This window comes from Pyrgilauda ruficollis, unplaced genomic scaffold, assembly GCF_017590135.1.
Source record: "Pyrgilauda ruficollis isolate IOZ18807 unplaced genomic scaffold, ASM1759013v1 scaffold61, whole genome shotgun sequence".
Classification (NCBI taxonomy): Eukaryota; Metazoa; Chordata; class Aves; order Passeriformes; family Passeridae; genus Pyrgilauda; species Pyrgilauda ruficollis.
The window spans coordinates 1,761,255-1,788,307 of NW_024527822.1; the positions used below are offsets into that span (position 1 = coordinate 1,761,255).

Sequence of the window (27,053 nt, forward strand, 5' to 3'; positions counted from 1 at the left end):
GGAGAAAGATTATTCTGTATTCCAAAGGTTGTGAACTGATTTTAATGCGTGTGTCTGTCTCTCCATATGGGGGTGAGGGACAAGGGGAGGAGGGAAGGGTGGGAGAGGAGTTGCTTTAGAAAGTCCCTCCTTTAAAAGTGTCAAACTCCAACCTGCACAGAACAGGGAAAGGGAGACCACCACCAACCCTCAGAAAATAATATAAAAACAAACCTCAAAGGTAGAAGAAAATACCCAAAAGGAGAAGGCTGCAGCTTGCAGTAATCTGTAAATGATTGCTGGCAAAGACTGGAGGCTTCGAGCTTGAGCTGTGTTTGCTCCAAAAGAAAGCCAAGAAGGACGGTGTTAATAAAGAGAGATTTAACTGAGGGCTGTGCTTGGAATAAAGTGGACTACAAAAAGGTCAAATTTGATCAGTTGGAGCAGATTACAAGGGCTTTAAAAGGTAGTGGTGAAGAAATGAAACTGGGACTGTGAAGCAATATAGCACAAGATTGATTTTGGGGGTGGAGAGAAGCTGGGACAAGTGCTTATCAGCTTGAGAAGGAGGAAGAGCTGTGCTGGGTTTGTTGTCATTCCCACACTGAGTAGAGTACTTGCTGCTTTTGTGGTTAGCCTTCTCTGCCGTGGTTTTTCTTCTTTTTATTTTATTTTTTTTTTTCGTTTTTAACATACATATTTTATTGTTGTTATTCCTACAATGGTGTCTATAATCTCTGACTTGGATCCTCTGAAAAGCTGGAAAGTTTTAAGGTAGGCCTATGTTTTCTTCTGTTTGGTACAGGCATTTTGGGGTTAGCCCTAAATTAACTGGAGCTTGAGTTATAATCGAAATGTGAGCCCTGGGCTTAAGTAAGAAAGGAGTTGCTGGTAATTAGAGCCCTTTTAAGATACAGCAAAACCTTTGAACAGATGTTTAGAGAGACCCGAGAGAGAATTTTTAAATATACTTCTCAGTGTTACAGTGCAGTGAGGAATTTTTTTTTTTTTCTTACTTCTTTTTAAGGAGAGATTGCTCTGTAAATTCAAGCTACTAGTAAAGGCTCACACCAGTTGCAACTGCAGCTTTAACTCTCTGCTTTCCTTGTTGTGCTCTGCATGGAAATGAATGGGAAACTCCAGAGAAGCAAAAACAAACAGCATGAAATTTGATTAAGAAGAGAAAAATAGTTTTGGGGGAAGGAAGGGAGACTGAAGTGCTTGTTTCATGTTGTTGTTGAAACTTCCACACTTTGTCGCCTCTCTTAGGGCATGTCTTTGGCATTTAAAAGTTGCTACTTTTTTACCTGCAGCACTGATGTTTGGGTGTTTGTTTTTTTTTTTTTTTTAATTTGCCTAGTGAAAAATTATAATTTGAACTGCAAAAAATTATACAGGGGAAAAAATATCCTCATTAATGTTTGCTGCAGATATTGAAGATCCAAGTGTTAAATGTCTGTGTTTAAGGCTGCTGTAAGTGCCTGGTTTTGCCTTATTGAGAATGTAGACGTATAAAAGTTTGCAGATGGTTTGCAGAAACTTCTATAAGACATTGGAAACATCTGGGAGTGCAGACGGCAAAATTATAAAATCACTTAAATGTAAAGTTGCATAGATACCCCTCAGCTTTTTTTGCAAAACTTGAAGCTGCCTGCACTGAATATTTTTTGAGTGAATTACAGGGACTGGGGGCTATGAATTGTGATATTATTATGCCATAGATGTAATAATCATATTTTGAAGTATCCTTTAGATTCTTGATACAATTTTTTAAAGACCTTACTGCGTTCTGAACTGAAGGAGGAAAAGTCAAAATATAAAGTCTACTTACATGACTAAGGGGTTTTTTTCCCTCACTGAACTTTCTATTTTAGGAGTTTAAAATTCTCTGACCATTTTCTGAGCCTCTGTGTCAGACTGGGCACTGAGACCCTCTACCCTTGCCTGTGGCATGCGACTTGGCACAGGGGGCTTGTTGCAAGTTTATTTTACTTCATTTTTTCAGGTCTTTTGGGACTGTCAGCACAGAATGACGAGTTTCTGTTTGACTCCAAAAGTTCGGTGTGGACTCAGGCGCGGGGCTGGGAGTGGCACTGGGGCTGGGGGCTCTGCCTGCAGCCCAGCAGGGACCAGAGCCGGGCTGGCTCCTTGGCTCACCACCAGGGAATGCCACCGAAGTGCCTCTGCAGAGCCCCCTTCGTGCTGCCTTACAGCCTGTGTGCTCCAGGAGAGCTGTTCTAGGAATTATTTTAAGTTTTGTCTAGCTCTATGAGACTTTCTGATTGCTCTGAGAGACAAGCCAGGTTTACGCAGTTGAAGGATGGCACAGAGGACATGAAAGTCAAGAAGATTTAAGGAAGAGACAATGTTGTCCTCTCGAAGAATGCTGTTTTCTTTTTAAAAAACCCTTTTCCATACCTGTAAAGAAATATCTCCCAGGCACTTTTCCCCTACAGCAAGCCTGAAGTTTCCCAACTTTGTGTGTGAATGTGGAGACTGCAGCTGTATGGACAGAGAGCAGGTCAAAGATGTGATTAATTCTGGACATTTCTGTGAACTTTCTGTGTGTGATGAGAGCAGCAGCTCTGCACAGATGTGACACTGTGCAGCACCACGGCAGGGTGCAGCAGGTTAAGAGGTGCCAAAAGGCAATAGGTAATATGAGTAGTAATATGAGCAGAATGATCACTGGAAGAAAAAAGAAAAAGAGCTAAAAGTCATCACATAGCTCATATGGCTTGTGACTTACTGAACTGCAATACCACTTCTACTTTTCTTATATATTTTAGTTCCTCTTCTCTGGGCCAATTTCCAACCTGTTTGAGGCCTCTGAAGTTCCTGGTTTTAGTGTGTCCCCAAAGAAGCCTGTAGCTAATATTTACAAGAAATAGAGGAATATTTCTGTGTCTTTATTGTAGGTGCACAAACTAATTCTTTCAAATGAGTTGATGTAGCAAATGCCACCACCAGCTCTAAACTGGTGTCCTACACTGGTAAATTCTCAATTTTATTTACTTTTTGCACCCCCATAATTTATTCTGTGACTCCATCATAGTTTGGGGCCTGATTGTCTGGGAAAAGACTGGAGGATGCAGATCCTGTGGAGGCAGCAGGTGGGAATATTTACACTGGGACTTCATAATCCCCAGGGGCTCAGAGCAGCCTTGGTGCTGGTTACCCCCATGTCAGCTGAGCACAGCTCCTGTGCCCTCCTCCCCAAACCCTCTGGAAGCATTTCCCTTGGCCTCTGAATAAAGTAATAATGAAGAGAATGGTAAAATATAGCAACAAACAAGGCTGTGGCTGGTGGTGAAGCCTAAAAGGAGGGAGAGGTTGTGTTGGAGCATGACAGGGGGTTTTGCTGCTAGCTGGGACAGCTAGCAGAGGTATAAAATAAATGGCAATATGATGTGTGTGTATATAATATTACATCAGGCCTCCCTCTTTGGTTTTGTCTGTCTGGAGTGGGACAGTGAGAGCTGCAATAATTTCTGGTGAGTCTCAGCTTCCTCTGGGTGCAAGAGCCCTAAACACAATTTAATGTGCATTTTCTTTCACTGGATTTATTCAGAGTGATCTGAGTACCAAAGTTACTGGAAAGGGAATGCATGGATTTTTATTTTTTCCTCCTGTTGTCTCTTCTGGGATAAGCTCCCAGCATAAGATCTATGCTGTGACATGAGCACACCACTGCCTGATCTCCCTGTTCATAGTGGGACTGCAATAAGCACCATGTCCTGTTGTATTCCTTGGAGCCAGGAGAGATTGGCAAAACTTCAAGCCTTCAAAAAAAAAGAGAAAAGAAAAATCCTTCAGAGCCTTCCCAGCAAACACAGCGTGCTCGCCCAGCCCTCTGCAGACACAGAAACCTCATTTACCATCTTCAAAATGAGATGGGAGCTGGGATTGACACCCCCTAATGCATAAGAGAGACCAAAATCAGCTGCCTTGATTTGAGAAAAGTCTCTTATACTTGTTTAGAACTTCTGGCATGTGGTTTTGTTCCCTATAGGTGACTGGACAATGGTTTCTGGAGCAACCTGTGCTCTGGGCCCCTACAGCAGTAAAAGCAGAGCTGTAGCCTGGCAAGGAGAGACACAAAAAGGAGAAAAAAATTAATTCCTCAAGGCCACATCTACTCTGTTGCTTTTCTGCCTTAATTTGGCTCCAACAAGGCTAAATACAGCACTATAAATCATATAAGTTACCTATGCAGGGAAGACCTTGTACCCCTTTGCATTCCTGTCTGAAGAAATATGTGACCTTTCCATGGCACATTGCTAGGAAAAAAAAAAAAATTAAAAAATTAAAAGTCGGTTTTAACTTGGCTTTGCAACCTCAAGGTGAAATCCAAGGAAAGAGTAGGAGTTTTTACTCAGAGGAGTGGTCAGCCCCCAGCCTGGGAAGCAGAGAATCTTGGTGTCTGCTCTGCATGCAGATGATTGGAACTTCACAAGTCCTATTGAACCGGCCGCTCCAACTTGGCAGGTGGAGCTGGGAACATCTTGTTTCACACATCATGTGTCAGGCGGATGTACCAATTCAAATGTTCTCTCCAAAATGTCTTTTTCCACCACACACACCATCCAAACAGCCTGTTAATGGTTTGGCTTTTCAGGAAAAAAAAAAAAAAAAAAAAGAAAAAGAAAAGAAAAAAAAAAGTGTTTTTCATGCTTGGCAAATCAGCCCAGGAGGAGCAATTTCAGCTGTGTTATTGTGTGCATTATGACCTGTTTTGGGCAAATAGTCCTATCCCTACATCCACCCCTGTGACTGCCTGGGAGCTGAGGTGGGTTAAATAGCTTCAAAATGTTCAAACTGGGGAGGAGGGGAGGAAAGCAGACACAACAGCTAAAATTTGGCAGAACAATAAATTGAGCAAAGCTTAAGATAAGGCATTCTGTATTGTGTTCAGTACCTGAACAGACCAGTTAATGCATGGACCCCCCAACACACAAATGCTTGGAAAAAGGACTAAAAAAGAAAATATTTCACTTGTGTTTTACTCTGAGGACCTGGACAATGTTCTCTTCATCCAGTACTCAAAAAAGAAAAGAAAACAAGCCCTGAAAGTCTGGCCCAGGGACATAATTCTGGACAACATCTCCACCATGAAATACAGAAAATGGAATTTCAGATGTCAGTGGAGAATACAAATTCCCTCATAATTGCCACAATATGCTTGGTTAAAAAAAAAAATAAGTGTGGAAAGAGGGTGTGTGTATCTTGTAATAACTAAAAACACATTTTAGAAATGGCTTTCCAGTTTACCAATCCAAAAATGCAGATGTGTCAGAGATGGCATTGAAAGGGGTGTTAGTGAGGGTTACACGTGTCCCAAGTTGTGACACAGATGAGAATCACCAGGGGATGGTGGCTGTTGCCAAGCTCTGATAAGCTAAACATTAGCAGCAAAACATGGTGTGGATTCTTCTGCTTTCAGTTTGAGTGTCTAACTCTAAGGTCACTCAAGTGAATAATACTGGGATGAAAAATTAAGGCCAGCTGTATTGCAGTGTGAATTTTAAATTTTTTGTTTCATATTTTCTTATTTGTGTTTCCTTTGCACTTTGTCAAGGACAATATGGACAGCTTTTCTTGGTTTGTTTTTTTGTTAGTTTTTTGGGGTTTTTTTTCCTCTTAAAAAGCCAGGATCTATGGGATGATGCAAGCAGTAAAGAGAACAGAAAACAGCAGATTAGGATGTAGCACATTCCTGCATTCATTGCTGATGGGTGAGCAAGTCATCCAGTCCTCCTCTAAGCCTGTGCAGATTTATTCTTGCATCTTCATTTTTCCCTGATTAAAATTCACTATCACTCCTTTCAATAAGAGGTTATTCTCCACCGTTTTGCTAAAAACAATCCACTTTTCATATCAAGCCTGTGTACAAGCTCATTACATCTTGTTCATTTGGACATGAGTTGTTAAATCTTCCAGGTGCTTTATGGGGGATTTAAACATCCAATTCAAATGAATGATCTCTCACAAAGAGGTTTACTTACTGCTGCTGCCATGTCCCTTTGCCTAATTATTTGAATTGTCCTAACACCTAAAACATGATATGAAATTACTGCACTAGCAGCACAGCTGTCTGCCCAGAGTCTGTGGCACTGAGGTGCAGTAACACTCTGCCAGTGATCTGCAGTTCAGGGACTTGTGCCAGCAGCTATGGCTTTTCCTTGATGGTTCCTTCCTCCCTGAATTGATCTGACTGGTTTTGCAGTTTTAACTTTGAGTCCAGAACATCTGTCAGCAAAGAAATTCTGTGGTTTGGCACACTGATGGCAGTTGCTAACAAAGCAATGCACTGGAAGGGTTCTTCTGCATGTAAGTTTTTCTTGTATCCATGTTTTGGGACATGTGGGAAGTGTTTGGAGTGGATTCCCTGCTAAGACCTTGAGCCATTGACCTCAGTTTCCCTCCTCCTGAGAGGAGATGGAGGTTGTGTTATTTCTTCATCTATTATATCCCAGAATTTCATTCCTGACTGGTGATTTCTCACCCAGTTACACAGGTAGGATGTGCAACATCCATGTTGCAGGAAGTAGGAAAAAGCAGGATCATCCTTTCCCTCACACATTACTTAATGATGCTTCCCTCTACCATTTCCTCATCTTCATCTCTTAAATCAGTGGCAGTCCTAATGTGCTCCTGCAAGTCTTTCCTAACCTATCCACTCAAATTTTAGGCTTTGTCTAGTCCTGCCCTCAGTGGAACTGAAATAAGGAGGAAGTTGCCTGTACAGAGGAAAGGTACCTGGGCAGCGGCAGCCTGGCATTGTCCTTGAGAGATGAGGTTGTAATTTCATGCTTTTCCCAGGCTTTCTGTGTTGGCTTGGAAATGTTAGTTAATCTCTGTGTGCCCCAGTTCCCAGAGGTAAAATGGAACTGTTAATACCTGTTTTATTTACTCTGACTGTTAAGATTTTCATGGCTATACAGATGTACAGCTCTGTCCTATAAAGCCCCCAGCACTGGGGGCTCAGCCTTGGGCTGGGCTTTTCATCACCTGCCCTCATAACAATGATTTAACTGAAAATAGAATTTCATTCCTTTGAGGGTAAATAATTTGTTGCTTGTTTACTAAAATCCCTTCTTTGTTATTTCTGCCTTTGCAAGATAACACCAAGGACCAGGCACACAAATTCCTTGCACTCACCAGCTTTTTTTCCAAGGAGTTGTTAGGATTTGGTTTTTTTTTGAAGAGAACTTCATTAAAGATGTCTTGCACCTCTGCTAGTCCCAAGATGCTATACCAGGGAGGGAGAAAAGGAAGGTGAAACCAGAGAGATTTGTAGTCTTTGTTGCTAAGATTTTCCACAGCTTGACCTGTGCAAGAGATGAATTTCTCATCTCTTAGGAAAATACTCTAACTATTCCCTTTGGATGTTGTCTGATGGGTATCATTGTCTCCCAATAAACCTGTTCAGACTTCAGGAGCTCTAATATTCCTGAAAAATACTCTGTGACACTTAAAAAACCCCTTACAATAACTTAAGTGTTACCATCCAACCTTTTTTATATGAGCAGCTGAACATGCTTCTACTGATTATACTCTCATTTTCCTTAATTAAAAAACCCCAAACCTAATCTCATATTAATTGCATTTTTATATAACTTTCTCAGATTTTTTAAAAAAATTTGATTGTGTGTTTCCTCATGTTTCATCACAAGTGATGGAAATTCCTCTTTTTTTTTCCTCATCTGGGTGTGTCCATGCATTCCTTGAATATAGAGGGATGTTGTCATAATCCACTACAAGACACTTGTTCTTGAGTTGATCCCAAGCTGGTATTAGTGGACCACTTTGTTACTGAACACCTGTTGACCTGCAGATACTGATTTTTTTTGTTGCAGTTCATTTGATTTTTACAACTGAGTTTTAAAAGTGAAGGTTTTTCTAAAGGCAGAAATATTGGGAGGCTCAGTGATTACCACAGTTGTACTCTCTCTTTTGTGGAATGGATGGATTTCAGATTATGGGGAAAACTTGTCATGTCAGTTGTGCTGGAGTTTTTTTTTCTTCTTCAGATATCAAGTTAAATTGCCTGCAGCCAGTTATCTTCTAGAAACACAGTGTATAGATATTTTTTATCTGTTAAAGAATTAATGTACTTGTTCAGGTAATTTTGCAACACTCTTCAGTAGTAGACTGATATTCAGTTTAACATACCTGAATGGCTGAGTACATTTATGTATTAAATTAGTAGATGAATGGAACCAGAGCTTTCTTGGGGTTGAAAATCTTGGTATGACTTTTGAGTGATTTCATTAAGGATAGTTCACCCAAGGATTTGTAAGATACTATGAAAAGCTTTAAAGGGGGGAGAGGTTAGGGGTTTTTAGTTTAAAGATTCTGAGTTTTATACTGGATTCTTGGTTTCTAGGTCCCAAAGAAAACATTAACCTTATAGAAAGGACTTAAATGAGCCTTTGAAGCAGTGGACATTTCAGTTCTGAAAAATATGTAGTCTTAATAACTGTTCTCCACAAAGAATAGGCTATAAATCCACAATTTAATTAATCTCCACGTGTCATCCGAGCACGACTCTACCTCTTACACTAATCCTGAACTAGGAGGCACTGGCAGATCTCAAGCTGAGACTACCTAATTTTGCAAATAGTAACTAAAATCACCTTCAAGCATTTTTGCGATGAATTTAATATCTCGATCTCTTAGGATGTAATTAATCTTTGTTCTAAGAAAGCAAGCAAGGGGTTACTGCATATTAATCAGAGGTTGTTTCTAGTTACTGTGAGGTTTGCATAGATTTCCATGCAACTTACTTGAAGAACTACTGGGTCCTTGATCCCTGTTAGGTATTTGAACCTTAATTTCTATGTGCCCGTTCATTAGAGGGGCTGGGAATGTTGGCCAACTTGGCGCATCATAACTGGGCATCCTTCCTGCCCTGGTGTGGTCTTGGGGAAGAACTTCGGTGTTTCTGGCACTGCAGAGACTCAGGGGGGTCTCTGTAGCCTTTAGACTTCCCCCTTGCTGGAAAAACTGACCTTGCCAAGAGTTGTGAAATGTTGTTGACTGGGGTCAGGTTTCGCCTGGAGACGCCAAAATAAAGGATTTATGTAGCCTGGGAGGAATTACGAGCTTGGAAGGGTGAGATAGGTATTAAAGGTCTCAAATGGGGTGATGGGGAGAAAAGAGTTTAAAATACTGATGTAAACTTTTATTGACTCCAAGAGGAATTAATTGGCAGGGTCTTTTATGTGACTTTTGGGGTTAGATTTCCTGCTGGCTCAAACTGACAAAGCTCCATTGAGCAAGATCTAGACTTAGAGTAACTGGGAGTTGAAGCCCATGTGTTTTGCAGAAGACTTAACATCCTTCTTCTTATACATAAAGTTTCTGGATCTAATAGAAGAAAAAAAGTCTCGGTCAAAGTACTTACTGTATTAATTAATTCCAGCCTGTGTTTTTGATGCCCAGTTTTGCTCTATCTGAAGTCTGGACTCTAAAAACCTCTTGGGAATAAAGTTACATTAAGTTTTAATTTTCTAGCTATTTTTTCCTCTGTTAAAAGAAACAGATGACCCAACTCTTTGCTCTTTAGTTAGCCTTCAAGTAGACTAATAAATTTACCATAATCTATGAACAAACTTAAACCCATGACATTGTAGGCTGCAGACAAGCTGAATAAACTAACTACATGAGTTGCACATGAACTTTAAATTATTGGGAAGCAGTGATAGGAGAAATCAAATATGCTTTATTGCAAAGTATTTTCTTGCTACCTATCTGAGCTGAAACATTCCTGATTTTTATAAATGTGGTGGGGGTAGAGGGCTGGGTTTGGGGTTAGTTTGGGGGGATTTTTTGGTTGTTGTTTTTTGGGTGTTTTCTCATTCCTGCATAAGCTGTTTTTATTTTTAAACCAGAACAACATGATTTTGTACATCTAGCTCTGGGACAGCTCTTAACTGAGTTTAGATCTCCCTGCTGTTCACTGAGAGTCACAGCTACATCTGTGGGCAGCAAGTTGCTCTGTTTAGCATGAGATTAATTAAAAGCTGTGCTTAGTGAGAGCTTACATCATGCACACAGGTATTCTAAGTGTAACTGCAGAGTCTTGATACATGATGCCCCAAAGCTGGCTAGATCACTATTTTATGTGGACTTTTTGGTCTCCTCATCTTTGCTCTCAATTTTTTTCATAAGAAGAATTTAAAAGCTGTTTCAGCTTTTCACACTCGAGAGAAAAAGCAAGTTGCTCATTAAGATGTCTTCTAACTTAAAAGTACCTTCTCTAGCAATATTTTCTATAGTAAACAACAATCTGAATTTTTCTATCTCAGCCTGGATGCAGTTATTGTAATTTACATCCTTTCTTCTGCATCTTATCTGCAGATACTGTACAACCAGGCACAGCAGAGTGTCCAGCAACAGAAATAGGCAATTATTCTTGCCGTGACAAAATAGACTAAAAAAAATCTGATCTGCTGCAAAGAAAATTTTGTTCACATTTGTGTGGTTGAATAAAGGTAAAAAGAAGAATGAGCAAGGAAGAAGCTGCAGGTCCAATTCCAGGAGGCATGACTTTGTCCTCTTCACATGCACATGAGAAATTATCTTGGCCAGAATTATTTTTGTTGCAATTACAGGTGTTTACTGGGCATGCATCATAGCACAAAAGTCCTAGGAGAAGACCATGGTTAATTTCCAGAAGGGGGAAAAAACCCCAACAAAACAAATCAATCAAACAAACAAAAAGAAAAAAAAAATCCCCAAAATATCATAGCCACTGTTCAAGAAAAATAAAGCACCTTAAAAAAAAAGCCCTTTAAAATAGAGAAACCCAGCTTGAATGTATTGTGTACCCGTATTAATCTGACTGTACTAATTTTTGCCTTGTTTTCCCATTAAAAACTCTGCAAGTTATTACAAGGTTGATTGTACATCCTGTATGGGCAATTCATGTCATGGATTAAATTTAAGCAGTTATTATGAGAATGTAATAACAACAGGGAGAAAATAAGCTGTGTTGGTGCAGGTGAGCCATGTATTCAGTGAGCTTGGGATTTGGACATGAAACAACATTGGGCTCCAGGTTGCAACACCATAAAATGTGACAATCTGGAGGAAAGAACAAGTTCTGCATTTATTTTTTTTCTTCCCCTCCCTCCATTTTTTCTTATAATACACACCAGCAGTCAGATCACACAGGAAGTTTGCACAAATCTATGTGGTGAAAGTGGGATGGGGAAGAAGAATGAGCTCTGCAGCAAAGGGTTGGGCATGTTTTATTTCTTCAGCAGCTGGAAGCTTCGTGTGGCACTGGAATAAAATCAGCTTTGCAGGGAGGAAGCTGAATAATCAGTATGTATGACAGGCCCTTAAGATGTGATGATCTGGAACAGAGCAGTTACCTATATATGGTATCTTTGTATGGCCTCGGTAGGAGCTGCCAATTTTGAATTGCTTCAGGAAGATGGTAAAAAATGTGCTTGAACCGAGGGGTTCCAGCAGGAGTTAACTGAAAGTTTCAGACCCAGAAGGGCTCCCTTCTGAGGAGAGTTTAATTACAGAAGCAAAGAGTTGCACAGAATAGCCAGCGCTTCTCAGAAATGGTGACTTGAGGCTTCTGCTGTTTGAATTTTTTCATAACACAAAGGAGAAACAAAAATCTTTTGAAAGATTTAAAACCAATAACCCACATGTCAATTAGCTCACAAGATAGTGTGCCACTACATACTCTGAAGGCCAAATCCTGAGAATTGGGGGAAAAAAATACATTTTTATGGGTGATGAGAACATCTACAATCAGATAGGATTAAAATGTATGGGGAAGGATATATGTCCTCATGTTTTGACCAATTACTGTCTGAGGTCAAGGAGAATCTTTCCTTATTTGGCAACATACCACTATCCATGGAGGTTTTTTTGTACCTCTTAGGGATGAAAGGTCACATAAAACAAACTCCTGTCTGATCCAATGAGACAATTGCTGTTATACAATAGTGTTAAAATCCTACTCATTGAATTTTCCTTCCTACTACTGAATTCTAACAACATTTACTTTATTGATGCAATGCGTGAAAAAAAGAAAGTGCAAACCTTTCAAGCCTTGTGTTACTAAAGAATATACTTATTTTTTTAACAGCATTGTATACAGGATCTTAACCACTTTTTGGACCAATGAGTTTCACTGGGTAACTTTGCATTGAATTAAAATAATTATCCATCCCCGTTTGAACTTTGTGTACTCTCAGATGAGAAAATTGTACACTTTAACAGGTCAGCATGTATTCTGGCATTGTTATGGGAAAGATTTGCATAAGGAAAATGTAGACTTCCCTCCCTCCCCCTTCCCATGATAAAAATCTCCGTACACAATAGCTGTACTGCCACATGTCATGGGGACATTGTGTAAATTACAGAGTTACAAATTTGTCAGCCTAACCAAATGTCTGAAGGAATAATGTCATATTAGTTATATTTCAGCTTTAAGCCTGCTCTGTTTTAACCTTGATTTGTGTGGCAGCTAGCCATACCAACAGCTTGTGCATGGTTGATTATAAACAACTTTATTTTAATGTAACAATATTCTCATTTAATTCCTGGGAGCTTGATGTGATGGTGATCAAAGCTAAACACAGACCTCTCTCTGAGGTAAAGGATTAGACCAGGCTGACCAGAAAATACAGGGTACTGAAGATTTCAAGATCACAATCTTTTGTAGGTTGAAATTCAAATTTTCTGAAGTTCAATGTGCACTTAAAATATTGTGAATTATGGTCACAGAGAGCCTTGATATAATTTGGATATAGTTTTGGTATTAATTTAATTCCATTTTTGTGTGGAAGGACCTGTATGTTCAACCAAGGTTTATTCATTTAATATTGCAAGTTATTTTTTCTCCACATTATTTTTACACATTAAGAATGAAAAATTTATTCTGCAAAAGCTGGAGTCCTTGAAATCTTTCTTTTTTCTGGGGATAATGTGTGTATCTTTGTTGGATTGTGTCATGCTGAATCAGATGCAGATTCATATTTGGTGGGGCCAGGGGGGTCCGCTTTGGGATTTTTTGCTGTTTCTGGTGCTTTCAGTGTTAAGGTTGTTTAGTGGAGCTTTTTTTTTCTTTTTCTTTTCACTATTATTATTTCCTTTATCTTTTTCATTATTTCATTTGCTTTGATATGGGTTTCATTTTGGGACTTTTCTGGGGGAGGAGGGTCTCCTTTAGGGGTTTTTTTGGAGGACAATGTCGGGATAAGGTGTTGATGTTACAGAGGATTAAAAGTGTCCTTGTTGAAGCTTTGTGCCTGAGAGGTTTTCTGCTTTTCCTGACTGCCTATTTTCAGGAAGCTTAAGACAATTTAGTACTTTTGAGATTACCAGCTCCTTGCCAAGCATCTCAGAAGCCGAACAAGAAGTTCAAAAAAGGTGGGAGGGATTAAGCTGACATTCCTATGTGACTGTCTTTACACATCTGATTCCTGAACAGGGTGGAAAGGGACTACAGTGTTCCTTTTATTTTGAAATCAGAAATAGTCAGTCTAAGTCCGTAAATGTCAAATTTGAGGGGTCAAATCAAAACCTGAGTTGAACCTTTGAGTGGCTCTTAAACTTGTGGTGAACTGAACCAAATTGCAGGAATGATTCTTAACTCAATTGTCCCTTCAAACTCCTGCCGATTTGCAGCTTTTCCTTCCTTCTTTGCAAATAGATGATTTTCAGCACTCCTCCTTTCCCTCCCGTGGAAAAAGTACAACTTTTAACTTCAAACAGAATCAAAACATTTTACATAAACACGGTTGGTAAAGTTTAGAAAAAAAATGGGATTTACTTTTTTTTTTTCTTCCCCTCAAGCCTTCATTCATTATTATGATTCTTGCTTGTTTGAGAGAGCAACAATACAAATCGTGAACTTTAATTTTCTGTGCAGTGTTGTCAGTGGTAGGAGGAGGTGGGAAACAGCAGTAATAGCCTAAGGTCCTACATGATGTGTTTGATATTTGTGTCACCAGGCAATATGGTGTTGCCCATTATCCTGGTGTTGGGAAATCTTTAGGAGCACAGATAATGAATCCAGTGCTGTCAGTTTCCATCGTTAAAAATTTCCTTGGCTCCAAGGAAAATGATTATGTGAATGGGGATTTCTGGACTGTAAATACTCAGGGAAAAGGCACAGATGATTGTGTGTACCCAGTGACACTTGAGGTCAATAAGGTTTTTTTTCAGTCAGAAGGTAAAAATGCAGAAATTTTTAAAATGTATATACATTTGTGTATATAAATTTAATAAATGTATATACATTTATATGCATTTATATACATTTTAAAATGTATATAAAATCATATTGTGGAACTTTCTTTACCTTAAGATTATTGCACAATCTTAGAACTTGCATTGAGGCCTTCATTTTTTTTATGGTTGTCAGATCACGAGTTTTTGAAACAGGAACCACACAAAGATTTCTGACTTCCCAGTGATATAGGAACTACTCTTCTAAAATCTGCATCTGCTTCTAACCAAACTTTCACTTCTGCTTCAGCTGTGATGTCTTTCCCTCACTCTGGGCTATGTGTATTATAAATGTTTCCTGGTTCCAAATGGAAAGCATCAGTCCCATTTCTGGGCCAAATTTTCATGGTCCTTTCAAATGTGTACTATAGAAACCAAATAAAACTCCTGCCCAGCACCCACAGAAGAAATTAGCTTGCAAAGGTTTCTGACAGTGTGCTCCATGGAAAGATTTTATATCATTTAAAATAGTTTAACTCGAGTTCTTTTGTATTCTCCTGCTCATGGCTTGCTGTTTTAAAGACCTGTTATTTTTAAGACTCCATACCAGAGTTAATCAATTCTAGCTGCATGTCCCCAGATTATGTATGAAGACAATATATTTATGCTTTTATTCGTCGAAGAAAGCTCTTTGCCAAACCAAGGTCTTAATAATCAGGCAGTGCTTGGGTGGGGAATTTTTTTTGTTTAGCTGTGTTTGTCCTGGAGATTGTTAGGCTGAAGTATTTGTTTAAAAGAAACAAAATGAAAATGAGGGTCTATAGCCAAGTTTTCAAATGATCCTCTTGCTCACTGGCAGTCGCTGAGACAGGAAAAGTGATGGCTAGTGATTTAAAAATCCTTCGTGCTCTTATTTTTTGGCATTTGAGCTCCTAAGAGTGTCTGGCCTTTTTCCTGCATCCTGAGATTAAGCGCTGGTTTTGTGGGGATTTTTTATGATCTACACGGTCCAAAATTACAACACTGCTTGGGAAGTTTTAAAGACTTTTTTTTGCTAAGGCTTCTCCCTCGAGATGTTGGCCACCTTTAACCGTTCTTGACTTCAAAGAGTGTTGATTATTGAGTTTCACACAAGCATATCATACCAGAAACAGCCCTCAGCCTGGGGAGGTAACTTTCATAAGGTTGTGAACCTCTCCTGACATTTCTTCTCCATGAGTCTCGATTGTTCCTAATCCTGTGTTTAACTTTCCTGCGAACTTTGGTTTGGCAGAGCAATGTATTTGCTTGTTTGGGGCAGGCTGTGTTTTACTGCTGCGCTTGAATTTTGTAGTGTTCTCCAAAATCACAGTGACTTACTTAGGAATCTTGCCAGTGTTTTAGACTTCAAATAGTGATAGTAAGATTTGTGTGCTCATTTGAGGCTTACATAAAGCTAAAGCTAATATTTGTGGGCATGATTAAATGTGTTTGGTATTTTGGAGGGATGTATCTAGTTTATGAGTTATGCTTTGCTGCCTTGTGGGGATTCTTATGAAATGTAGCAGCAGCTCAACAGGTTATCTAGCAGAGGGAGAGTTAATGCATAGTGCTGATACTCATAAATCAGGAGATTAATGCCTGCCTTACACCTCTTAATAAAAACAGCAGAGAACAACAATCTTATCAACATACATGTAATCTGTAAACAAGGGTTGTAGTCAAATACAAACAGATTTTTATCATTATCCTGCTCCAAACCATGTGACTCTGCAGTGAAGTACTTGCAGGAGATGAGTTAATACATGTTTGACAACAGTTGCAGCCAAAAAAAAAATAATCATTAATGCTAACATGAGCAAGATAATTGGGATTTGTGGGGGAGTGGATGTCCAGATTTGAACTTTTGAACTGCCAAGCATTAAAGCCTGTTGTTTCCTCTCAGCAACAGCTACAAGACTGCTTGTAATTCTTTGTGAACACCCAGACTTAAGGAAAAAGTGGAATATGTTAAATATTCCAATTAATAGAGATAGCACTGATCCATCAATTAGCAAGCTGATCACTTCTTGTCCTTCTGCACAGAAACTGTTTTCACAAAGTCACAGAATGGTTTGGGTTGGAAGGGACCTTAAAACTTATCCAGTTCCATCGCCACTGCTGTGAGCAGGGACTGCTTCCACTGGACCAGGTTACTAAAAGATCCACTGAAAAATCAGACATTTGTGGCCTCCAAAGAGGAGGCTGAAAAGATGTGTTTCTGGAAAGAAATTATCTTGGGGGAAAGGAGGAGGAAAAGAAGACCTAAAAGGAAGAAGATGAAGAGAAAAGATCTGGGAGTTGAAGCAAGTTGTGGAGGACTTCCTGAGGCAGATAAGCACAGATAAATGTTGGGAAGTGCCTGGAGACCTCAGCTGGTGATGCCCAAGATGTGTAACTGTGAGCAGTGGCCCAGGATGGACCAGGATAACCTCTGACCCACACCAGGGATGTGGAGACCATGTGAATGTGGCCTGAGTGTAGTATGTGAGGTGTAAAGGAAGGTAAAACTGAATTTCCTTCCTTTCTAAGTAACTCCTTGCCTCTCTGTAAAGTCTGCTGAAACATGAGCAGATATCCAAACATATAATATTTATATTTATATTTATATTTACATTTACATTTCTTAGTATAACATCACTCCTTAGGTGGGGGTCTGCAGCACTTGCCAAAGCACAAATGAATTCTGGTTCCTGGATTTAAACATGTCATGGATAGACATGCATGCACCTGATGTACAGGCTCAGAGATGATGTGGGATGACAGTAGTTCCATAAATGCTGCTTACAGTAGGCTGTGGGACTGTAAGCAGCAATGTAATCATATGTATTTTCCAGAGGAGATGGCTGACTTTTCAATGCCAGTCCACTTCTAAAAACCACAAATAAGCTGGAAACACTTGGAATTAAATGGTACTCTGTGAAGAGTAGGTAGGATTCATTACACTCATTCCTAATTAGATCTTAGAATAGAAATTATTTTATATGGTATTAAATAACATGTTTTGCTTTGAACTCTCAAACCTCACTTTAATCACCTTCCAGCTTCTTGGGTACTCTTGGATTCAAACTAAACCCCCCTTTTTTTCCTCAAATAATCCATCAAGGGTTGTTAGCTGGGGGAAGAGAGTCCTCAGAGAAGCGAGTAAGTCACTGACATAATTGGTTTCCTCTCAAAAATGTGTATGAATGAAGATAGTTGCAGCTGTTAGTACAGAGATAAACTTTCTATGCTTTAAGTCTTTTGATAGGTATTTGTGCATGTGTTTTTCAGCCAACCCATTTTAAAGGAAAAAAAACCCAATACATTGGATATCTCTACTTCCTAAAAAGTGAACTCTTATTAAAAGTAAAGGAAATTATAAACTTTCTTAAATTGCTTGACATGAAGACATGGAAAAGTTGGTGTAAAATGCTGGTCTGTGTCCTGAAGCTGGAATAAAGGATGATGGGTGCAGGGAAGTTTCTACATAAAGGTAATAAATCATTTTCCATCTGATCTTCTCAGGGCTTTGAAACTCTTCCTGGCATAGGTCCTTCTCCTCCAGCAGGTTCTCCCTATAGTCTTCATCACTGATCATTTGGGAAGATAGACTGGAAGTCTCTCTTCTCCTTCTCCCAATTTCTCACCAATCTTAGTCCATCTTCTTCTCCAAATATTTATTGAAATTAATTTTAAATCACAAATCTGGGCAGAATGCACATGACAGACCCATAAGTATTGTCCTCTAGGGTAGCTTGGACATACAGTAGCTGTATTAGCACAGCAAGCAGGGGAAAACAGCCTTGTAAAGACAATTTAGGCACTGAGCAGAACCATTTGGTCTCCACTCATACGTGTGGAGCTCTCAAGATAAAATATAAAAGTCACAAATTGTTACAGCTTCAGGTCATCAAATCTCAGTGATGCCCGAGACATTGAACTTTCAAAGCAAAACTGCCATTAAAAGCAGACCAGCATCAGCTCTGAGCCCACTAAACTAGGGTAGGCTTTAGAGCACATAAATATGTCTGTCTAACAAAAAACCCTTTAAATTAGGTCAAGTGAAACTACTCTGTAACCACAGTCGTGACTCCAGTGCAATATTAGTTCAGGTTGTTTTTTCTTTATGAGAGTCTCTGTATTAGAGATTTGTATTCATGTAATTATTTGCCAAATGCCTGACTGCAATTTCATTCTGTCAAATGAAGACATGAACACAAGGAGGGTTTAATTTACATGGGGTTTTTGTGTGTGTGTGATTTACAGTGATTTTTAGAGAGGTGTCTGAGCAGACAGTGGCCCCATTAAGTTCAGTGTGATTTTCAAAATCTGCCATAAACTCTGTCAAATATTTAAGCAGCTGGTGAAAGCTCAGTTTTTCACTTCTTTAAAAAGAAAAGAAAAGAATAAAGGTAAATATATATACCATTATTAATTTTCAGTTAGGTTGGATATCAACATTTAAGTGAGCTAGATGCAACTCATGAAGGAATGAAGGACTGATCGTATTTTTAGTGCCTGTGCTGCAGGTATTTTCCTGTAGAAAGAGTTTGACAGGAACAATGCCCAGGAAAATGCATCATTAATCTGGGAGAGGGCACCACCATTCTCACCAAGGTGGCGTGAGAAAGTGGGTGTATCCCACAAGGATCTCTTCCAGCAGTGCAAGAGATCGGTGCAGGAGTGAAGTGTTTGAATTTTCTCGGATGAATGTGGTCAGTGAACCACATCTCCTTTCCACTGATTGCTGGCTTCAAAACGTATTAAATATTTGCTGCCTCAACGCTGGGTTCAGAAAATGCTTCACTCGGTGAGTCACAGCAAATGCATGGCATAGTTAGCATCTGTTGGGGTTAATTGACAGAGAACTCTTCAAAAACAGAAATAGACTCTTAACTCCTCTGCCTACTGTTTCTTCTTTTCACAGAGATGACACAAAGGGAAGAAAATCCTTATGCAGAATCTCATTGAATTGATGAGCTTGTGCAGAGCAGTAACAGGCAATGTGTGGTTTTATGTGCCTAAAGTGTTTCGAAAAACCCAACAATTTACACGTGCATGTTTAGTATATCCAAGACATTCCAGAGAATGCTTGTAACAAAACCCCTGCTCCTGCACTCCCTAACACCTTTGTCCCCTGGGTTCCACCCTGCTGTTGAGTTGAAGCCTTTTTTCATCACATCTTGATTAATACGAGGTGCTAAAAGCAAATTGGTGATAACTGCTGGTCATGACAGCTCTTGTGCAGGCTCTTGCCAATGGCAGCTCTTCTTCTTTCCTGCTCTTACCTGCAGCAGCCTTCGTATTTTAATCGTGGGCCCCAAGCAGAAATTGTCAATTAGACTGAGCCTTGTGGTTGTCTTTGAATAAATGTTCTTTAGCAGATAGATTTAGTGCCTTGCTACTCTATTCCCCTGGTTTCTATGTGCAATATACCTTCCATATACACTAAAATGAAGTATCTTCCTGGGGAAAAAAAAACCTATCCAATCACACAGCAGATAAAGTGGCTACTCTGCTGAACTCCAGAAAGAAATGAGAGGGCTTGATGAATGCCTCGAGGCCAAAACAATGATTCTCTTGCTGCTTTCTCTTGGAAAAAAATCTAAGATGGAAAATCTGAGTTATTTCAATTTAAACAGTATGGAGGATTGTGGTAAAAGAGACAGCGTCACTTCTTTTATCACATCTACATTTGATCAATGCCTCTTGAACAGTTTTGACCCAAGTGGGATAATGGAAAAAGGGATCTTCTGTGTATCTGGCTACAAATTATTGATAAATGGGATCTGATCTGTGAGGATACAGGGCGAGTTGTTCCACTGACTCATGAGAGCTGTGGGGGATGCTGGATGTAAACGCAGCTCAGTTTTGCTTCAAAGAATGATGGCATAGTCAGAAATTTAAAAATCACAGACACTTTGCACATAACTATATCTGTTGGACTTGAGTGGGCTATGAAAAGGAAAGATGATAGAGTCTGGAGTTTGCTTACGTCTGAGAAAAGTATAGTCCAAGGCAGGGAGGGACTGCACGTCATCTTAGATCAAACCAGTGTCTGATCCATTTTTTCAAAGTTGTAGTTCTCTTTTATAGTGGAATCGACTACATCCATATGATGCTCATACTCTGGAGCAAGTGAATGAGACAAAACATCTCTCACTGGGAGGAAAGCATTCCCCTTGAAAGGTGTGTGTGATGGGTATTGAGACAAGCAAGATCCCACAGTGCTCCGTGGTGCTGGGTGAGTGTGTGTCCATATCACCCCCAGGAGACACAGGGAGGACTGCCATTGTCTACTTGATAAATGGAGTACAGAACTGAGACTGGGGATTGGACATTGAGGCTGAATCACAGAATCATTCAGGCTGGAAAAGGCCTCCAAGCTTGCACAAAAATACTTTTAACAGGGTACCTCCATGCCCACCAAACCATATTGCAAAGTGCCAGGTCCAGTCATTATGTGGAATGCTTCCAGGAATGGTGAATCCACCCTTCCCTGGAAATCCTGTCCCAGGGCTTCAGCACACTTTCAGTGATGAAATTTTTCCTAAAATCCAACCTGAACCTCCACTGGTGCAGCTTGAGGCCATGTCCTCTGGTCTGTCACTGGTTGCCCGGGGGCAGAGCCTGATCCCCACCTGGCTACACCCTCCTGTCAGAGTGAAAAGGTCCCCCCTGAGCCTCCTTTTCTCCAGGATAAACAACTCTTATACCCTCAGCTGCTCCTTATCAGATGTGTTCTCCACACCCTTCCCCAGCTCCATTGCACCTCTCTGGACATGCTCCAGGGCCTGTCTTGTGGTGAGGGGCCAATTTCCGCCAGAAATTTTCATAAGAATAATTTGTTCTTTGTAATTTCATCTCTTTGGATGGTTTTTGTTGTTGTTGGTGATGGTGGTGTTTTTCTGGGTTTTTTTTTTTGGTTGGGTTTTTTTTAATCGTTCCTCATTCAACCAAAATAAATTAAAAAAAAAACTGACGAAATCAACAGAAACACAGGAAGAAGTGAAAAGGTTTCTCTAGCACATATTTCAGCAGTTGTCCTGATGGGCCCTGAGTGCACACACAAGTGAGTTGATGACTGAAGACATGATGCTTAGGGTTGGAAGTAGACAAAGGGATTTGTGGTGCTTGGCAGTGGATGTGCGTTATCCAACACGTGCTCCTCTGTGTGAGAGTATGGCTGGGGGAGGCAAAAGAGAAAGGGAATAGTTGTTACCATGTTATGAATGGCTGTAATTAGGTACCTTGCCCAAGGTGACATGGAAATCCTCTGTCAAAAATGAAAATGGTAATCCGGGTCTTGCGGAGAAAAGCCTGCTGCAATGCACACAAAGTTATCCTTCCTCTTCTAGCTGCTGCTTTCTAAGTTAAGCCCTTTCCTCCAGGGCTGTGGGCACTGGTCTTACCTCTAGGAACATAATGATTCAAAGAAAAGGTGCTTGGGCAAAAAGGATTAGTAACTCTGAGCTTCCCACCACGGGCAGTGTGTAGAACAAATGCCTCTTACCGACAGTTCAAAGGTCCATCTTAGGTTGTGAGGGGGCTTTTTGGGGTGGTGTTACCATTAATTTTTTAATTATCATTTGAATTGTGTCAGAACGGAAAAGGCTCCCGCGCAATGCGAACTCCGGTAATTTTGCACGGAATAAAATGGAGGCAGCATTTGCCTGTGCTTCCCCTGCAATTACGGAGTGATTCTCGTGTCTTGTTTGAATTTCCTTTGTCGTTATGAAACACAACAGGCTGACGGCTTGATATTAAAAGCAATTGTGTTTCCATTCATGCAGATGCCAGCCTGTTTAGGTGAATTTACTAAGTCCCTAGACGTACATTTTCATATTATTGCTGTCTCTGGGCTGTGCTGAGCATTTTAATTCTCTGAAAATAACCTCTGTTTTCCTTTCATCTCTTCATTAGCTCTTTCATCATGAGCACATGAATTTAAAAAAATGTATATATCTCTTAAAGTTGTGTGTAATAAAGATGTTTGTATCATTCCAATTTGTTGAGCTGTGCTTTTAACGTTGCATGGCTTTCACAACCATAAAATGGCACAATTATTTCTGTGTTGTATTGCTTTGTACCCTGAGGTTCCATTTAAAACAAAGCAGAGAGATGTGTTTATAGGCAGTATTGAAAGCAATGTATATGGATCTTGATGTCAGGCATATTTTATTGAAGTAAGATTAAATGACAAGTTCTGCACTATTGAAGTGAAATCAGAATGAGATTTTGTGCTGAGCTACACATTGTTAAATCAAAATTAAAATAATACCAAGCTGTGTTGTTATCTTTGTGGCTTTTTGGTGGCATCTTTTAAAAATGAACTTTATTGCCAATTATAAGTATTTTAATGTAAATATTCTGAACTTTCTGGGCATGTTGTTACATTATATGTTACATATGTCACAATGTTATATCATTGTATATGCATGTGTTATCAGATATCAGAAGACTGAATTTTCCTGCTATACATTTTGAATGTATGTATGGATTAAAACCTTGCAAGTAAAACTAATTTTCTTTCTACATAAAAGCACACCATCTCATACATCTCAGGTAAAAAGTCCTTTTTATTTGATCTCTTCACCTATTTTTTTGTACTGAAAATAGGCTTAGAAGATTTAGGGTTTTTTCTAGAGGCAGAGGTTTAAATTATAGCTGTTTTAAAGTTAAATGCCTGGGGTTGTCTCTAATTAATACCTGCACCACAGCAAGGACAACAATATGAGAAAATTAGGAAAATTGTGACTTTTCTTTCTGTCTGCAGTTTTTATTTCGCTTGGAGGAGATCCCATAGGAAACATAGTTTTTCTTTCAGATTTTATTTTTTGATTCATAGAAGGGATAAATTTCTGATTAACAGAGGGGTGTCCCAAATTACAGCCTTAACTAGACTATTTGTGCTTCAGGACATGAAGGAATTTTCTCTTAAAGGATGGTCAAATCACATATCTTGCTTCAGTGTTTTAAGATGAGCTGCACTGCAGGAACACCTTGTAGTTTGCACAGGCACTAAAATTTCTGTTATGGTACAGTATTAGAGTCTGGAAAATACAGTAAGTTGAGGTTTTGGAAGCTGTGGAGTAGATGGCTCAAACTTCTTAATGTGCTGTTGCAGGAATTTGAGTATGTAAGGGAACATCAGCTTCCTATTTTAACTGCATGTTCAGCCTGGACTCTGAATGTCAAGTTGGATTTTTTTTTAATCATCACTGGCGTTATTATGTCTCTCACCTCTTTTTCCCATGAGACAGTAATCTTAGCAATATATGATCTAATAAATATAGATGATTTAAAATCCCAGCTGCCTTTATTCCATCTAGTCATGGTTTAGCCTCTGCCTGGTATGTGTCACGTTGTGACTGTCTTCACTTTGTTTTTTTTTCCTGGCTGTTTCCCTTCCAGGTTTTTTCTTCTTTTCTAATAAAATTGCAAAAGATGGAGTTTTTCCTGCAATGTGTTTTATGCAGCATTCAACACAATCAGACCTGGTTCTCATTTTAGGCCTTTAGACATTGGCACCTCAAATACATTCTTACTTACTACAAGTATTATTTTTTAATATGTGGATTTTTATAGCTCAGTCCCAGACTCCACCCACAAGGGTGAATAACACAGAGCTACTGTGCAGAATACACTTCTTTGGTCAGGTGGGCATTCTAGTCCAAAATTTCTGCTTTAATCATTGAGTGATGATTGTATTTAATGACATATTATATAAATATCGAGAGAGCATCATATGTAACAAAATTGCACATAATAACAAATATCAATAAAATATGTGGAAATAGATTTTTGCCTGTGCACTGAAAGGCTGTTGCTTTGGGTTTTGTTTTGCTTGTGCTTTTTTCCCTAATGTTAGCAAAATCTATCTACAGACTAAATCCTATATGTAGGACTACTATTAGGTGAGGGCTAGCAGTGTTTGAAAGCTCAGTTTATGAAAACATGTTTATCCAGGGGGAGAAAGGAAGAAAAGTTGCTTTAATTTAGTTTAATGTTTCCAGTCCTTTGGGTGGCACAGTAAGAAAGTCTTTTGCCAGGCTCAGAGGGAGAAGAGAGTAAATGACATATTGTTAGTTCAAATATTTGTCTGTTACAACTTGAGTATGCTAGACCCGCAGATTTTTAGATCATATTTGGAATTTTTTCCTTTTGTTTCCATTTTTTATTGAGAAATTTGATACTTGAAGAAATTGAGCAATTTACCGCACAGTGAAAAACCAAGTTGAATGTATTTGTTAATACCAACCCCACAACTGTCTTGTCCATTTTTAAAGGGGTACATACTTCTAGGGCTTGAAGAATTAATTAAAAAAAAGAAAGACCAGTATAATGTATTTTGGGAAAAAACTTTGCAGACAGTCATGTTTCTTCAAGTTTGCCCAAATGGGCAGAACTCGGGAATCCATAGTGATGACCTCTGTCTAAGTGGCACTGCTGCTGTGTTGTTCACTGTTAACAAAGAATAAGAAATGTGGGAAACTACTGTCCTACAAATAATAAATATTAGTAAATAGTGGGATACATATATAAATACACAGGATACTCTCAGAGATCCAATTATCAGCTGTAGCAGAGTTGTCTGTCACTGACTGCAGGTAATACAAGGAGAAGGATGTTTTGAGGGAATTGTTATCCATTTTTGGGTGCTTTTCTTTAGACATCAGTATGAAAGCAAATAGGCTGCATAAGGTCTGGCTGCTTTTGGCTCCTCACTTCTTTTTTGGTGCCAGATGACCTCTACCCTTGACAGCCAGTGCCAGTCTGAGTCAGGCATGTGAATGCAGTCCATGTCAGCAGTTGCACTGCATATATGCATTTTCCATTTATCCTTGGGACACAGCGAAAGACTCCTCAAGCCCCTGCTGTAATGCAGCATGTCAACTTGGCAGCCTTGTTTATACCAGCCCTTGGCCCCTTCCATTTCCTCACCTGTTCAAATCCTCTGGCTCTGCACCTGTGCCAACAAGTGTGACCAGGTGTAAAGAGGCATGTGGCACCGAAGTGACGTGGCTGTCACACAGGATGGGCTTCCCGCCGTCACGATGGCCCCGCACGCGGCACCGCGCCCGTGGAGAACCCGCTCTCTGACAGGGAGGGAACATTCCTGACTTTGGGTAAACGTTTGTGTTCTGACCCTCGTGCTGCAGTGCCACTGCTCAGTGATTTCTTTACTTTCCCTCTTCCCCATGTGGGCACACTGCCGCTCATCCTGCTCGTGTTTCGGAGCGGTTTGGAGCGAGCCCAGCGGAGGGGACTCGATTCCAGTCGTCAGCATCAAAATCTGCAGGCAAGAAGTCATTGCTGCTTTATTGGTCACTGCCAGGACATCATCCTGGTAGAGGAGATTCTGCAAGTAATTTAATGAGACTGCTGCATTTCAGGATGCTGGGAAGCTCCACTGAAGGCAAGTCTTGGTTACAGAGGAACTTCACAAAATGCTGGGTGACTTAACTGCAACAAGTACCATATGTTGTGCTGGCCTTCTCAGCAGGTGAAAAAGCAGTACCAGTGCTAAATTCTGGTGGAAGAAATTATCAGATATATGAAAACATGATTTGGTCAGTAGAAACTATAAAACATTTGGTTTCAAACCACGAACAGTCCAACTAATTTTGAAAAATAGTCACAGTATTGTTATTTTGGTGTTGGAAGAGACCCAACAGAAGAAAAGACTGGATGTGGCACTCAGTGCCATGGTTTAGTTGAGGTTGGACTTGATGATCTTTAAGGTCTCATACAACCTAGTCATTCTGTGAATTCTGTGACCAGCAGAAGGTATTTTAATTCAACCATCTTCCTTTTCACAAGCCAAACCAGCTGGAGAGGTTTAGCCATCAGAGCTTTCACAAGCTGATGGATCTGGCAATTTCCCAGAGGCCAGGTGGTGAGAACGCAGGCTGGATGTAATGGCCTTGATGTCTCATAGAATCATACTTTGTTTGGGTTGGAAGTGATCCTAAAAATCATCTATTTCTAATCCCCCTGCTGGGAGGAATGTGACCCACTAGACCAGGTTGCTCAGGACCCCTTCCAACCTTTCCTTGAATACTTCCAGGAGTGAGGCCTGTCTCAATCCTGTCCAATAGGTTGATATTTCCCTGCCTACAAAGAGAGACCAAGAATGGGTTACTCCAAAAGTCAGAGCTTTTAGCTACATTTCTCTGCTGCCTGTCTCAGTGATGGACTCCATCAGTAATTTCCAGCTGTAAAGCTGTCTTCCACTAGTTCAAATTCAACTTTGCCAGGTTGCTCAGGACCCCTTCCAATCTTTCCTTGAATACTTCCAGGAGTGAGGCCTGTCTCAATCCTGTCCAATAGGTTGATATTTCCCTGCCTACAAAGAGAGACCAAGAATGGGTTACTCCAAAAGTCAGAGCTTTTAGCTACATTTCTCTGCTGCCTGTCTCAGTGATGGACTCCATCAGTAATTTCCAGCTGTAAAGCTGTCTTCCACTAGTTCAAATTCAACTTTAAAATAAAGCCAGGGCTTCTCCACGGCTGTGCAGGCTATTTTTGATGGCTTTGAGAATGGCTGAGAAGTAGGCAGGTGGTTTTCAGTGGTTGGGACAAAGCTTTGTGAGTTATATGGAAGTAGAAAACAAAAAGGGGTCACAACCAGATCGCATTTTAGTGGACTTGCCTGCCCCCTTTCAGAAGTTACCCTCCCTCCACCAAACACAATTCTTTCTGACTTCCATGAAGTTACAAGTGATTAAGAGTAGGGATCCAGAAATCCCAGAGTGTGAGAGCTCAAAGCGTTCAGATCAAACGGGGCATGGTGACAAAAATGTAGGCAAAGGACATGGAGCAAAATTCCAGCTGTAATTGCAGTTCTGCTGTATCAAGCAGTTATT

General features: G+C 39.9%; 1 protein-coding gene across 3 annotated transcripts in view; it reads left to right on the top strand.

Annotated features, from left to right (window-relative positions):
- The first annotated feature begins 400 nt into the window (after positions 1-400).
- CELF2 (CUGBP Elav-like family member 2) overlaps positions 401-27,053 on the top strand; it is a 376,204-nt gene continuing 349,551 nt past the window's right edge. For 2 of the 3 annotated variants that reach the window (XM_041483783.1, XM_041483782.1), the window contains exon 1: positions 401-753. In XM_041483783.1, coding sequence (XP_041339717.1) covers positions 701-753 — 53 coding nt within the window. In that variant the 5' untranslated portion in view covers positions 401-700. The remainder of the gene's footprint in view (positions 754-27,053) is intronic. The other variant, XM_041483785.1, reaches the window with a different exon arrangement.